Source organism: Staurois parvus, unplaced genomic scaffold (assembly GCF_062004578.1).
Source record: "Staurois parvus isolate SC_StPar_1 unplaced genomic scaffold, SC_StPar_1.0 ptg000376l, whole genome shotgun sequence".
In the NCBI taxonomy this organism is placed as follows: Eukaryota; Metazoa; Chordata; class Amphibia; order Anura; family Ranidae; genus Staurois; species Staurois parvus.
In genome coordinates, this window is record NW_028318172.1 from 1,357,214 (window position 1) to 1,372,526 (window position 15,313).

Genomic DNA, 15,313 nt, shown 5'->3' on the forward strand with positions numbered 1-15,313 from the left:
ACAGGACAAAATGTATGTGAAATGGTTTGGTACAGTAATGTTTTACTATGTGATTTTAGTGTATTTAGTGAATGTCACTTTTTGTCATTTTTCAATATCCCACCGTTCCATCCCCGTACGTCTCGACGCTCGCAGGGGGCGGAACCCAGATGACAGATGCCGGCATCCGCCGGATTACATTGCTGGGGACACTGCAGGAAGGACATCACTGGAGCGCAGGACAAGGTAAGTGAAGAACAGATCCCGGAGCAGCGCCACATGGTAAGCCCGAGTGTAGCTCGGGGTTACCACTTGTGGTACTGAAACTTTACCCCAAGCTACACTCGGGAATACCGCCAGGGAGGCTACACTCCTGGGATATTAATCTGGTCAATTAAGTAGCAGAGGGGGTTGTTAATCGGTTTCAGCTGCTTTGGTGTTAATATTAACAACCGATGCACTAGATGGGCAACAATGAGACGACCCCCAAAATAGGAACCGTTTTGCAGGTGGAGGCCACATTTTTTTCCGTATTCATCTTTTCTGACCGTTTATCACTAGTTTTGCGTTTGGCTAGAGTCATTGTCACAACTGGTAGCATGAGGCGATACCTGGACCCTACAGAGGGTTGCACAAGCAGTCCAACTCTTCCAGGATGGCACTTCAGTACATGCCATTACCAGGTTTGCGGAGTCTCCCAGCACAGTCTCAAAAGCATGGAGGAGATCCCAGGAGGCAGGCAGTTACTCTAGGAGAGCTGGACAGGGCAGTAGAAGTCCTTAACCCATCAGCAGGACCGGTATCTGCTCTTTTGTGCAAGGAGGAACAGGATGAGCACTGCCAGAGCCCTACAAAAAGGACCTCCAGCAGACCATTGGTGTGAATGTCTCTGACCAAACAATCAGAAACAGACTTCATGAGGGTGGCCTGAGGGCCCGACATCCTCTAGTGGGCCTGTACTCACTGCCCGGCACCAAGGAGCTCGATTGGCATTGAACACCATTATTGGCAGGTCTGCCAATGAGAAAAGGTTCACCCTGAGCACATGTGACAGATGTAACAGGGTCTGGAGAAGCCGTGGAGAGCTTTATGCTTCCTGTAACATCGTTCAGCATGACCATTTTGCTGGTGGGTCAGTGATGGTCTGGGGAGGCATATTCATGGAGGGACGCACAGACCTCTACAGGCTAGACAATGGCATCCTGACTGCCATTAGGTATTGGGATGAAATCCTCGGACCTATTGTCAAGACAAGAAATTTTATTATCTATTGATATAGCAGGATGGGCATGTTGAATCCATGAAGTCCATATTTTAAGGAATCTCTTGTGTGTATCTGAAAGGATGCTAGAAAGTTATTCATTAACCAGGAAAAAAAATCTAGGGGACGATGGACTTCCCAAAGGATATGAAGTGTTGTTTCCAGGCTTTTGCTATGGTTTGTTTAGCTGCCAATAGTTCGTATGTAGCCAACTTAAATTGGTGTTCTGAAAGGCCTGGGGGTTTGAGGTGGAGAAGGACATGCCAAGGGTCCATAGGGAAAGGGCAAGTTAATAACGAGTGCAAGATTTTAAAGGACAAGAACCAAGAGAGCATAGGGAATGTCCACCATGTATGTCGGACATTCCCAGAGTAGTACAGTCTCAGAAACAGGCACCAGGACAGAAGAATGAAGGTGCAATAGGCAGGATGGGACCAAGTACTATCTTGTAACAGTTTAAAAGGCTGATTCCATTGAAAGAATATTGATAGAGCATGAGGTCAGGGTTGTCCATATCTGTGACTAACAGCCCATATATTTGGTGCTTTTCAGGTCCTTTTCCCACGTGGAAACTTAAGTGTGATTATTAGGATGTCAAAGATTGGTCAACTGTGAATAGAGAATAGAAATAAGTTTGGGGGAAAGGGGCATCCGATGACAAGTATGTTCAAATAAGGATAACTGAGGCGTCGGGTCTTTGTCTGTGAGGGTCGAAGTCACCCAATGTCTCATTTGTAAAAATAGAAAAAAGTTCAGTGTGGGGGGCTTGATATTTATCCCTTATTTCCGCCCAGGTGTAAGCAGAACGACCAGTGAGGAAAGAGTGGACACACTGAAGTTTGTCGGAAACCCACCAATGGAAGGCGCTGGGGGACCCGAGTACAGGAAGAAACAGAGGGTTGCCTAAGAGGGGGAGAAGTGGTAAATGAGAGGATATTAGACCACTAGAGTATTTAGTGGCGTCCCGTATGCACAATAAGTGGGCCATTAGAGGGCTGATATTTGTGGACCTAGATCCCGGAGGGAGCCATAAAAGTGAGCTAGGGGAAAGTGGGTAGCAAGAGTAATTCCAAAGTGAGGGGCCTGCTGTGCTGCATATAAAGAAGTAAGATGCGATTTAAGCTGCCATATAGTTTTTGGAAAAGTTAGGAACTCCTACATCTCGTTTCCGGTGTAGAAGCATAGTGTGTTTGGCGACCCAAGGTCTCTTGTGAGCCCAGATCAAGTGTAGAGGATAATTTTGAAATGACTACAGGGTGCAAGAGGGGACTGGGATAGGGAGGATGCAGAATAAGTATAGGAGCTTTGGAAGAATAGTCATCCTGAGTTGATTCTACCAATCCACGCGAGGGTCTGGCGAGACCAAGACGTAAGGTTTTAAGAGAACGGAAAAGTTCTGTTTCATTGAATTGATTTCTGCCTCAGGGAGAGATGTTGAGGGCCAATGATTTGTCCTTGTTTTCTACTAAGCCAGAGATATTGGAAAAGCGGGCGAGGATGGAAAAAAGGGTAGGTAGTGTACTATGTGGTTGGTTCAAAGTCAAAAGCAGGTCATCCACAAATGCGCTGACTGATGGGCAACCATAACCCCTTTGATATCGGGGTTTGATTTGATGAGATGTAGTAGGGGCTCCCAAGACCAAAATAAAAAGTATTGGGGAAAGAGGACATCCCTGGCGTGTTACCCTGTGGATGGGGAGAGGGGAAGATTGTCGAGAAAGATAGCGAATTGGGGCAGAGAGTCCTCGATAAAGAGCCCTCAACCAGGATGTGAAAGCAGTTGGGAATCCTCATTTTTCCAAGACATAATGCATATACTCCCAAGACAGAAAGTCAAATGCCTTGTGTATAGCTAGACCTAAAAGCATACTGGGGGTTCTATTTTGATGCAACAAGTGGATAAGATTGCTGACTTTGCAAGTATTGTCAGAGGCCTGCCGAAAGGGGACAAAGCCTCCTTGATCTTTATGGATAAGGTGATGCAAGAAAAAATTAATTCTGGTAGCGAGAATTTTGGCGAGGATTTTAATGTCAACATTCAACAGGGAGATGGGTCGAAAGTTATGGTGATTCTAAGAGTCTTTCCCAGGTTTTGGGAACATCAATAATTGGGCAGCCGTGACTGATGGGTGCAGGTCCAAGTGGGAATGTAGGTGGTTGAAAAAGTTAGCCAAATGGGGAGCGAGGGTTTTCGGAATTTTTTTTTGTAATATAATGCCGAGAATTCATCAGGTCCAGGAGTCTTTTGCGTCTTAAGTGTTTTGATTGCTGCAAGGACCTCTAACACTTCCCAACTTTATGCTGTTTCGATAACTGCAACTATGGTATGTGCTTCAAATGCAATTTGCCTCTGGAATTCCTGTCTTATCAGTAGTGGAAGTGTTATATAGATTGGAGACCAATTTACAGGATTCCTCATCATGTAATATCCTGTATGGCCTTAAAAATCAGTGGGAACCAGATACTGGGGCATCAGAAGATGAGGAGTGAAGTTCTGGAGAATTGTAAAAAAAAACTGACCGCCTGACTCAATTAAACATAGTGTATATTTAACCACTTGTGTACAGGGCACTTATACCCCCCTTCCTGCCCAGGCCAATTTTCAGCTTTCAGTGCTATTGCACTTTGAATAACAATTGCGTGGTCATGCAACACTGTACCCATATGAACTTTTTATCTCTTTTTCACACAAATAGAGCTTTCTTTTGGTGGTATTTAATCGCCACTGGGTGTTTTATTTCTGGTGCCATAAACAATCAAAGAGCAAAAAAATTACAAAAAAGAAAAGTTTTTCTGTGTTTCGATTATAAAATTTTGCAAACAGGTAATTTTTCTCCTTCACTGATGTGCATTGATGAAGCTGCAGCGATAGGTAGCACTGATATGCAGCAATGATGGGCACTGACAGGTGGCACTGCTGGGTACAGGTGGGTGGCACTGCTAGGCACTGATGGGCACAAGTGAGTGGCATTGCTGGGCACTGATGTGATCAGTGCCGATCTGTTTTTTGACAATTGCCAGTTATCGGCAGTACTTTCCTAATGCTGTGACAGCGTGAGGAAAGTGCAGCCAATAACCGGCAACTGCATTTACCCGGTGATCTGCTGTGTCATTGGACCCAGCTGATCACAAGGTAAAAAGCCACAGTGATTGGGCTTTTACCACATCACGGAGATCACCGGGTGCACGCTGTAGCTGTCATTTGGCTATCGTGCGGTGAACAACCGTGGTATAGCCGTCATTCGGCTATCGCACGGTTCAAAAGTGGTTAAGTCCAACTAGGTTGGTTAAGTTCCAATCCACCCATAGTCCTCATTGTCCTGAAATAATCTAACAACCTGGAACTTTCAGCCATTCTGTCACGAATTGTCATCAGATGCAGGGCTTTTTGGGAACAGATTATACAATTCCTCCATGATCAAATGGGTTCTCACCTAACACTACGACCAAGCCTCTGTTTGTTGGGACTACTCCCAGACCCTGATAGTGACAAAAATATGACGGCTTTTATATGGGAAACCTTGTTTGCTGTTTACAAACTTGATGCCAATCATTGGCTACAGGCCTTACCTCCATCATTTTCAGAATTGACTGCAATAGTTAATGTTACCTTACCCCTTAAGAAATTGGTGTATGTGTACACACACACACACACGTACACACACACGTACACACACACTAAAATAAGGGATAGGTGGCTGCAAGCTCCAGCCACATGTTCTTAACTGGTACTGTATAAACATGAGTGTTTCTATCTGGGAGTGTGGTTTGTTTTTTTGTAACCTGATGTAGTTGAGCTCCGTGAAAAGCACTATGCTGTTGTCACTGCAGGGAAGTGGTCTTAGCGATCATATGTATGTACCACATGCTGATATAGATGCAGGGCTTTTAAAGATACAGGCATAAGTTCTCACTGCTTGAACTGTGTGCATGGTGATATTTTTGTGATAATGTAGACCAGGAGTAGGCAACCTTTCAGAGGTTGAGGTCTATCTGGACAATATAGAGTAAAGCAAAGATCCCCCTGGGGGGTTCTAGGCGGCCCTCCTAAAAAAAAAAACCATCAGCTCCCCCACAGTAGTGACCTGCACTGCCCAATGCAGTGTACTCTGCCGCCTTTTCATCACCTCCGCACTGTAGTGTCCTCTGCCCCCCCCCCCACAGTAGTGTCTTGCACCCCCAATGCTGTGTCCTTTGCCCCCCTCCCACCACAGTAGTGTCCTCTACCCCCAAAAGCAGTGTTCTCTGCTCCCCTTTACACCACATCCCCACCCACTGTCGTATCCTTTGCCCCTATCTCCCCTAGTAGTGTCCTGTACCCCCCAAACCATCACCACCCCCCACTGTGTAGTGTTCTCTGCCCTGCCCCATAGCAGTGTCCCCTGCCCCCAAGTATCCTCTTCTGCCTCCCCATCCCCTGTCTTTTTCGCATCAAATCCCCCCCCCCACCCCCCACTATAGTTTACTCTGCCTACCTGTCAGCGGGTGTAGAGCAGAGTGGAAATCAGAAGACAACACAGTGCTGGGTGTAAGGTGGCAGCAGGAGCTGCCAAGCTGGTGATGGGTTGTCAGGACAGCCTAGCAACCAATCACTGAGCAGCTTCCACCCCCAACTCCACCCTTTATCCAGCACTATGCTGCCTCCTCCTCTCCGCACTGCCTGTAACATGAGAGCGAAGGAAGATGGGGGGAGGCAGAACAGCAGTCACGAACAACCTGTTGGCTCCCCGCGGCTGACAGGTTGCTGACCCACGATGTAGACTATTTGCTATGTACTTAACATTTCCAAGGGCCAACTGGTTGTTGTTCGGTTGTTCTATTTCTGGACCATGTATGTAGCATTTTCTATGCTGTACCTACATTAATAAAATGTTGTGTCTCTACGTATTAATGTCGCTCAATTAAAAAAAAAAAAAAAAAAAAAACCACAACCCCACGTACGACTTATGTAGGAGGATTTGTTTCATCTCTGTTTATCACCTGAGGGTCATCTCTTCACTCGGTGTTTGTGAGTGTTAGCAACCACTTTAACACTCTTATTTCTGAAATCATTCTTAATTTACAGCAATTTTTCACACCTGCCTAATACTTTTGCACAGTACTGTACATTTATACTGTAGAAGTATGCCTTAAGGAAACTAGTAATTTTGGACCAATTACACTTTTTTAAAATATCAGAATTCTTAAACTTTTATACATTTTTTGCCCTACATACAAAATAATTATTTAACAATAAAATATCAGGTACACACATATGGGTTTCATAGATCTTTATGTATTCTCTAAAGGCAGGATTTGGCCTTTTTTTGTGCATAAATCCTAAAAAGAGAACACAAATTTTTTTTTAGACAACAGTCCTTTAGGCAGTTTTTAATTAAAAATCCATAGGGAGCTTCAGAGAGCAGCAAGTGATTGGGATTGAGCAGGGATGAATCACTCCATCCATAAGTAACTCAGTTACCAATGTAAATTTGAGCTCGAGATACTGAGCTCCATATATAGGTTTTTCATCTTTTTTACCTCAGCTTCAAAAGTAAACCTGCTTTATATACAATAACACATTGAACCAAATAAAGAAAAAAGGTTTGGTCCTCACACAAATACTGAGTGAAAATGTATGCAAAAGCACTTTACTTTTCCTTCAACAGCACATTGTCTCTCACTAATAACATACCGTCTGCTGTTGACATCAGAAGACTCGTGTTGAGACAAAGGCCAGACATCTTCAAGAAAGAGCTCACCCTTCTTGTAAGCCACACGTGCCAGCGGCGTTAACCAGGAGAAAGTCATGAAGGAAAACAGTCCTGCATTATCCACTGGATGCTGGTGTCTGTTAGAGAATAAAGTTGAATGAAAGCAACAGAATAGTAAGAAGTACTTCTGCCATGAACTAAAAAAAGATTCCAATTTAATCTACACAGAAGAAACCACAGCCCATTCCATCTTAGAGAAAGAAATTCAGATACATTTTTGCAGGAACATGATTTTTTTTATCATAAAACAGATCAAACTACAAAGTAATAAACACTTACTTCGACGTAAGCCGAAAGGGTTTAAGTAGATGCAACCCATAGTGATATTTGCTGTTATGGTGATGCTCACTCAGTATCTGCAAGTTGGAGTGCATGGAGATGTCCAAGGGAAGACCTTCTGCTCGTGCAGCTGTCTCCAAAGCATCCTGGCAATCCACAAGCTTTAAATTGAAACCACATTAAAACAGAATGAATTAGAACAAAGTTCAACCCATGTGTTGACTAAATCAAGTATCAGTGTAGGTGCCCGCATGCCATTCATGCCAGGCTCTCTTCTAGAGCCCTGCCACACATTCTATTCAAATAACTTTCTGTAATTCGGCATAAGCACACAAGTGGAAAAAAGGATTTAGGGTCTTTGAATATTAAAAGAACACTCAAACAAGTTTGAAACGTTTATGCAAAGTCCTTTAAAGTGGAGTCTATTGATAATTTTGGGTCATTATTTTTTCCCATTTCACTGGCGCACAAGTTGGGAGGCCTGACACATCTGGTATCGATTTACAACACACAGTCATCTTTTAAACAACATTCTAAAGATGATCTTTCCAGTCTACTGGGCATCTGCTTTCAGAAACGATATAGTCCCAAAAATAAAAATGCATAATTTACTGTGTGCAAAAAATGAATAAAGTGCTTCTTAGGGGAAGTGGTTAAAAAGATAAAAATATAAAAACAGCTTTTGCTGCAATACAGAATTTGAAATCAGAGATTTTTCCCCTGCAGTACTTTTTCCTGCTGCTAGATGTTCTTACTCTGATGGCCAGCATCATTCAACCCACTTCCTCTGAGTTCCTGAATTGTTTTGGACCCACCCCAGCTTGTGACTGGACAGTGAAAGGAGAAGCAGATTAGTGATGCACTTGCCTCTGTCACTGCATTCTCTTACTAAAAGCATGTCTCTTGTTGGCACATACACATATCCTTGTGCTGTTTCTTGCCATCTTTTCACATTCTTGCCCTGCTGTTCACTGACAGCAGAAGGCTGGTATAACAAGTCAAATGTAGGTACTTATACTGATTGCATTTGTTTTACACTTAATGATGCATTAATGATTACAGAGCTGCATTCATTTGTGACTAACTTTCAGGCTATACAACTTGTAGTAAGAATATTGCTGTATTAATGAGCTTTGTAAGCAAACATTCCTAAAGAAACTATAGACATTCATCATATAAAAGGTGCTGGAAAACCATTGGCAAAAAAATCATACACACAGAAAACATAAAATTACACATTGGAAACCGGTTCCTCTCTACTGAAGTGCACAATAAAAAAAAAAAAAAAAGTAAAAATCGTTTCCAAATATAAAATGGTAGACATACACAGACATAGAAACTGTATATCAAGTGAAAGGCTAAATGGTCATTGCTGAATGTGTCATCTAAGTGCTGTTTAATGATACTTTACAATGAAAAAACATTGCATTGCATTAGGATTCCATTATAATGGCAAATCCAGAGAGAATTACTGTCAAATCAGACTCTGAGCTTCTGCAATGTAAAAATAGACAAGGATCCTTCCTCCTCCGGTACATTTTGTATTAATGAGTTTTTTAAATCCAGATATCAATAACTAGCTCTTAAAATCTGGTGAGGCAGACATCAGTACATTTTATCACTTTATAGATGCAGGAACTTCAAATGGAAAAAAATGTTATGTCAAACAGCAAGTATGGGTAAATAGGATCAAACCAGGCCACGTACTAACCAAATGTTACAGAATCCTCAAATACTTCTTCTGAAACAGTGTGCCCTGGAGTCCTACTACCCTCCGTTTTCACTTCCATGTTTGCCATGGCTGTAGAAGTGCCTCTGAGAAGCTCACTGGTACCTCTGCTTCACCAATGGCTGGACTCCAAGGAACATAAGGGAACTATTTCGGAGGTTCCCATCATGCAAACCAAAAGCTTTGCTATGCATTTAGTATAGATTCCCTATAAACAATACAAAGCCTAATTTTTTATTTTTAAATTGTACCTAACCCCAAAAACAAAAATGTAGCGTATTGCAATTTATCAGTGCTTAGATGTGATGGCTGCATTAGCTACCTTTTATTAGGATACATTTCCCCTAGTTTTTTTTACCTAGGAAATGACACTTCCTGTACCTTCATGTCTACATTCTTTTCTCCATTGTATCTATGGGGGGCAGCCATGTTTGTTGGCAGTCATACAGACTGGACTTCAAACATGCCTGATTTTGTTCATTTCCATTACATAGGGGATTGATGGGACTAATCCCCTATGTAATGGAAGGCAGGGCAAGCTGACCTTGTGTTAGGGGTAAGATCAAAAGGTTAACATTCAATATGTTTATGTTTTATTTTCTCAATTTCTAAATTGCAGAATTACATGAAAGGCCTTTGGAGAAAAAAAGAAGAATTTTCTTTACTTATTGAAAATGTTTTTTAGCCTGCATAAAGGAAAACTAATGCAGTTACTAATCTAAGGACTAGTAAACTGCAATATATTACATTTTTGTTTTAGGTTTGATAGGCTTAAGGTTCCATGCACACTAGTATATTTTTAAGCTCCTAGAAGCGATCAGCATTTTATTTTCTGCTTCTAGAAGCTAAATAGTGTTATTCTATGTGTCCATGCACACTATTTAGGTTACTATGGTTTTTCAAGCTTCAGCATTCAGGAAAAAATGTTTTTGTAGAATTTTTGGGAGCGTATTTCCAGCAGAAATAAAACGCTAAACACTCCTAAAAGCTTTCTTCTAGCTTTTTTTCCTACATGTACTGTAAAAACGCTAATTGTTTACACTCCTAAACACTACTACAAGCGGGCACAAACAGTATTGCCAGCATTTTTCCTCCAACTTTTATTTCTAGTGTTTCTTGAGCTTGTAAAAAATGCTAGTGTGCATGGAAACTAAACCTCCATTAAAATTATATCCCCACTGATGAAGTAAATATTCATCTTACAATGCCAAGCTTGCTCAAAACCATGTGATTGGTGTTGTAACTAACTGCGTGACCTTCTGCTACTTCAGCAGAAAATATAAAGCAATGCAGAAATGAAAATGCCTGTCTAGACTAGAAATGTGTTTAAAAGGAAGTGAAGACTGGTTTAAAGAAAAGTTTACTCACAATTTCTAGACTATCCAGCAGCAGTAAAGCCCAAGCTAAGCATTTATAGCTCATCCTTCAGTCAACTCTGCATACACCAAATATAAAAGCCACCCAAGACTACTGGTTGACTAAGAAAAAGGAACAATGGATGGAAAAAAAAAATGTATATGTAAAATTTAATTGTTAACCACTTCCAGTCCGGACACTTTTACCCCCTTCCTGTCCAGGCCGATTTTCAGCTTTCAGTGATATACTTTGAATGACAATTGCGCGGTCATGCAACACTGTACCCATATGAATTTTTTTTGCATTGTTTTGAGACAGATAAAGCTTTATTTTGGTGGTATTTATTCACCGCTGGGATTTTAATTTTTTTTTTGCTATGTAAATGAAAAAGTCCCAAAATTTTGAAAAAAAGTGTTTTTCTTATAATATTTTGCAAATAAATATTATTTCATCATAAATCTTGGCCAAAATGTATTCGGTTATCTTTTTAGTAAAAAAAAAAAAAAGCCCAAATTAGTTTATAACCAAAAGTTATAATTTTTAAACATTTTTTTTATTTTTTTTTATTATTTATGTTTTGGTTTTTTTTTTACATTCGGTCACCCTAGCAGTGCAGTGTTACCATGGTGACACTATACTACTTGTGGTGGGTGATGAAGATTTTTTTTTTTTTTTTTTTTTTTTTTTTTTTTTTTTTTTACACGGTTTGCTTTTACACCCATAAAGGCTGTAAAAGCAATCATTTCTCCTTCTCTCTGGCTGCATTCTTGCAGCCATTGAGAACTACTGTGTGAGCTGTGATTGGTCACAGCTTGTCACAAGGTACAAGGCTGTTGTGAACAGCCTTGTACCATGTGACCTCTGCGATCATTCACAGATTTCACACGTAGTAAGCAATGATGTCAGAAGTGACATCTTGCCTACTACTTTGCATGTGATCACGGATTGGCCAATCAGTGATCACATGATCGCGACCTCGCACAGAGGTCCCGTCCAACGATCGGTGGTCCACTGTGTCCGGAGGACACAGCAGGCACCAGATCGCGGTGCTGCACGCTCCCAGGGAGCGTGCACAAGCAGGGTGCGGGGAGGCCGTTTATAAATGGCCACCCGACCCTGCACTGCCACCGCCGGCCGTTTATATATATGGGCCGGATGGGAGGGAGTTAAATACTTCAATTTGAAAGAGCTGCAGCAGGAATGAAGACCAGACAGAAGCAAGGAGGACATGTGAATGCACCAGGTGGTGTCTTTGTTTCACACCAGGGTAACAGGAAAGGTCACTTTATTTTTCCACAAAAAGGAAAAAATCTAGGGATGCACCAAAATTTCAGCAGCCGAAACATATCGGCCGCAAATAGCCAGAATTTTGCTGATCGGAAAATATTTTAGCTGATATAGGTGCCGATAGGGGGCTGTGTAGAAAGGCAGGAGAGAAGCAAGTTGATCTTGATACACTGAGCTACTGCTAAAAGGAAAGGGGCAGTGGTCACCCAGTGACATTACCAAGTGACCCCACCCCTTAGTTTCCTTTAGCAGAGGGGGAGAATGACAGCTCATTCCTGCAGCTATAGTGAAGGGGAAAAAAGCCAGCAATTACATTTAAAAATCAGCATGGTTTTTAAATGTAATTATTGGCTTTTTTTTTTTTCTTTACTATAGATCCAAGAATGAGCTGTCATTCTCCTGGCAGCTAAGGAAATCTAAGGGGTGGGGTCACCCAGTGACATTACCCAGTGACCCCGCCCCTTAGTTCCCCTTTGCAGCAGGGAGAATGACAGCTCATTCTTGAAGCTATAGTGAAAAAAAAAAAAGCCTGTAATTACATTTAAAAACTGGCAGTGACATAAAGGGGCAGCCAGTGAGGAAGCATGAGTGTATATATTGCTCCCTCACTATATACACTGCTCCTCTCCTGCCCTGTCTTTGAACACACTGACTCCCCACCCCCTACAAACAGGACCTGTCATTCATATGCTATCACATAGGGGACTATTGGTCCTCAATGAGATGGCAATAAAATCATAAATTAAAAAAATTTATAAAAATACACATTAAAAGTTTTAAAAAAAAAAAAAATAATTTTGAGGCTCCCCTCCTCCACATACGCAGACATTTCGGATTCGGTTACGTACGTTCTGAATTTTCGGTATCACTTTCGGCACCAGAATTTTTATTTCGGTGCACCACTTGAAAAATCCAAATCACTAGGTCACCAGGGCAACTGGTTTAGGTCACCCAACAAGCAGGAAAAACTGCCTATAGGACAATAACACCAACACAGCTGGTGGTGCAGTGCCTAAAGTGGAAGGAAAGGCTAAGGTTCAATTAATTCCACACAATCTGTTTAGCAATATAGGTCCATTGTTGTGCACATTTCTTTTTTTTTTTTTTTTTTTTAAATCTGTGTGTTGTACCTTTTTTTCCCATTATAATGCATTGCAGTTATATGACTGAAATGCCTCTGTTCATACAGTTAGGGCAGCTAGTTGTGTCTCCCCTCTTTCCGATCCTTCTCTCAGAGCATGAGAACATAGGACATCATAAATGGGGCTGAGCAGGGGTGGGGCGGTATTGTGTTACTTGCACAGGCACTAACAGTGCCAGGAAGTACCTGTGAGAAGCCACATTTGCCTGCACAGGCACACCGTTGTCAGTGAATCACAATTTGCCAAATGTCTGGAGACTGAGGTTTCTAATTAGCCATTCAGCAATTACATAACATTTCAGCATTATATAACATTTTACATATTATATATTTAAATAAAGTGTAGTTTTTCTTTTTTAACTAAAATTCCAAATTAAAAGGTGAACTCCAGACAAAACTTTGAGCCTAGGTTCACACACGTGGTGCAGGAAACGCAGAAATCCCTGCGCGTTTCCCGCAGCGCACTGCAATCATATTGTGTTTGCGATCCACTGTGTGTGTCAATACAAAGTTAATGACATCCCAAATGCATCACAGTTGCTGTGTCGTTTGCCTGCACTGGATCACATGGTACAAAACCACCATGCGGTGCAGCTCCATAAAAAGGTGCCTGCACTTCTGTGGTGCGATTTGAGCCTATTAAAAATGAATGGGCTAAAATCGCAGCACACAGAATTGCATGTGAATTGCACACAAATGTGGTGCAATTTCCATGCGGTTCATAGTGTGAACCGAGGCGAAGGTGAAATAAACCCAACCAGAAACCATGAAACAAAAGCACATTTCCTCAATACATGTCAAACAGTATTAGTATGCTTATGGAGTTCTAAATCCTCACTTAGCACTTGGGTTATTTTTTTTTTTTCAGGAGCCTGCAGAGCACTGCACCCACACCCACGATCAGTGGATCACAGGTGCAATGTCAGGCTCCTGCACACACTTCATACAGCTCATTGGCCATACCTTTGTACAGCCAGAAAGTTGTGGCGCTTCAGAAATTGTAAATGAACTATGAATGCACTGATATCCTTTAGATTGTAAGCTCCACGAGCAGGGCCCTCACATTTCTTCTGTACTGAAATGTATTGTAATTGTACTGTCTCCCTTATATTGTAAGTGCTGCGCAAACTGTTGGCGCTATATAAATCCTGTATAATAATAATAATAACCTCTATCGTAGCTCACTGAAAACTACAAGTTCGTCAGCAACGGTGGAAGATGGAACTTTTAGTTTTTTTTCATTCATAGAGCACGGTGAATGAATGGCATGGCTGTCCAGGTGGAGCCCCACATAGCTGCACTGATTTTAAATGTGTCAGAGCTGCAAAGAAGAGGAACTCCCTCCCGCTGTCACAGGGAGACTAAAGGGGTCAGGGGGACTGGTAAACCGCAGATACCAAATCAGCACCTCATAGTTACTAGACCCTAATGTTTCAGTGCTGGCTCCCAGATTTTGGGAAGATTTGTCAAGGCCTGCTTGAAATAACTGCATGCTTCAATTTCTGCAGACACATCTGACTTCTGCTAAACAAGCAGTTTTATTGACGAACTGTCATGAGGCAATGCCAACTAATAATAGTTTTAGTTGTGTCCTGCTGCCAAAGAAACCATCAGCCAATAAGAGCGCTGTTGTCGCTGTAAAGTTCAAACCCCAAGGCAGTCTACTGAATCAGCCAGTGCATTCAGCAGCTAGAAGGGAGAGAAAAAGGAGGATGTCATTATGACTGGATGAAATAATAGCCTGTGACTCAATGAACAGGAGGCCCAAGGGAAAGAGGAACAAGGAAGTGGGAAGGGGTCTCAGGCAGTGCTGAGTCACCATGATAAACCAGCAGCATAAAAATCTACTTAAATATCCAGCAATTAACCAATATGTAATGCTACCAAACAAGCTGACAGCTTTCTCTCTTAATGAACTTAGAATGTATATTTGTATAAGAACTTTCTACAGCACAAAGAAAACTATCAAAATGACACGGGCAGATACAATTTATATCTTACTTCCGGAAAGAAAAATTACATTATTAAGATATTCATGAGCTAAACCATCTCAATCTTTCCACACAAATCCTTACAAAACTTCAAAATGAAAAAGATATCTACAAAAAACAGCAGATAAAACAAAAAATAGGAGATATTTACATGAAAAAAAGTTAAATCAAAACAAAAAAGTTTAGGCAGATCTCAGTTTGTCCTCCACTGTCCCCACCCTCTCCTCCACTGTCGTTAGGCAGGAGCAAATTCTATACTAAATCCCATCTAAAAAGACCAACATGTGACTGTAGATCAATTTTGGTTGTGAGAGCAGCTTGGCAGGTAATGATTACTGTCAAAAGTGCTGTAAATTGGTCTTGTAGTGCATCTCAAGTGAGGGAAGTTGTCTGTGCTGCCGTATTGGATGCAAAGTCTGGAGAACGAAGAGATAACTTAGCAGATTTGGTAGCGCGGAGAGAACAAGATGAGATTATGGCAAGTTCGCCTTTTGTCATGCCTGCAAAAAAGAGGGAGACAACTGCGGGGTCTGGAGC

General features: G+C 41.7%; 1 protein-coding gene across 1 annotated transcript in view; it reads right to left on the reverse strand.

Annotated features, from left to right (window-relative positions):
• The window catches only part of ABCC5 (ATP binding cassette subfamily C member 5), a 125,298-nt gene that overhangs the window by 85,060 nt on the left and 24,925 nt on the right, over positions 1-15,313 (reverse strand). Inside the window, exons 3-4 of the mRNA XM_089685461.1 lie at positions 7,273-7,433; positions 6,915-7,070 (exon numbers count right to left, since the gene is read on the reverse strand). Coding sequence (XP_089541587.1) covers positions 6,915-7,070; positions 7,273-7,433 — 317 coding nt within the window. The remainder of the gene's footprint in view (positions 1-6,914; positions 7,071-7,272; positions 7,434-15,313) is intronic.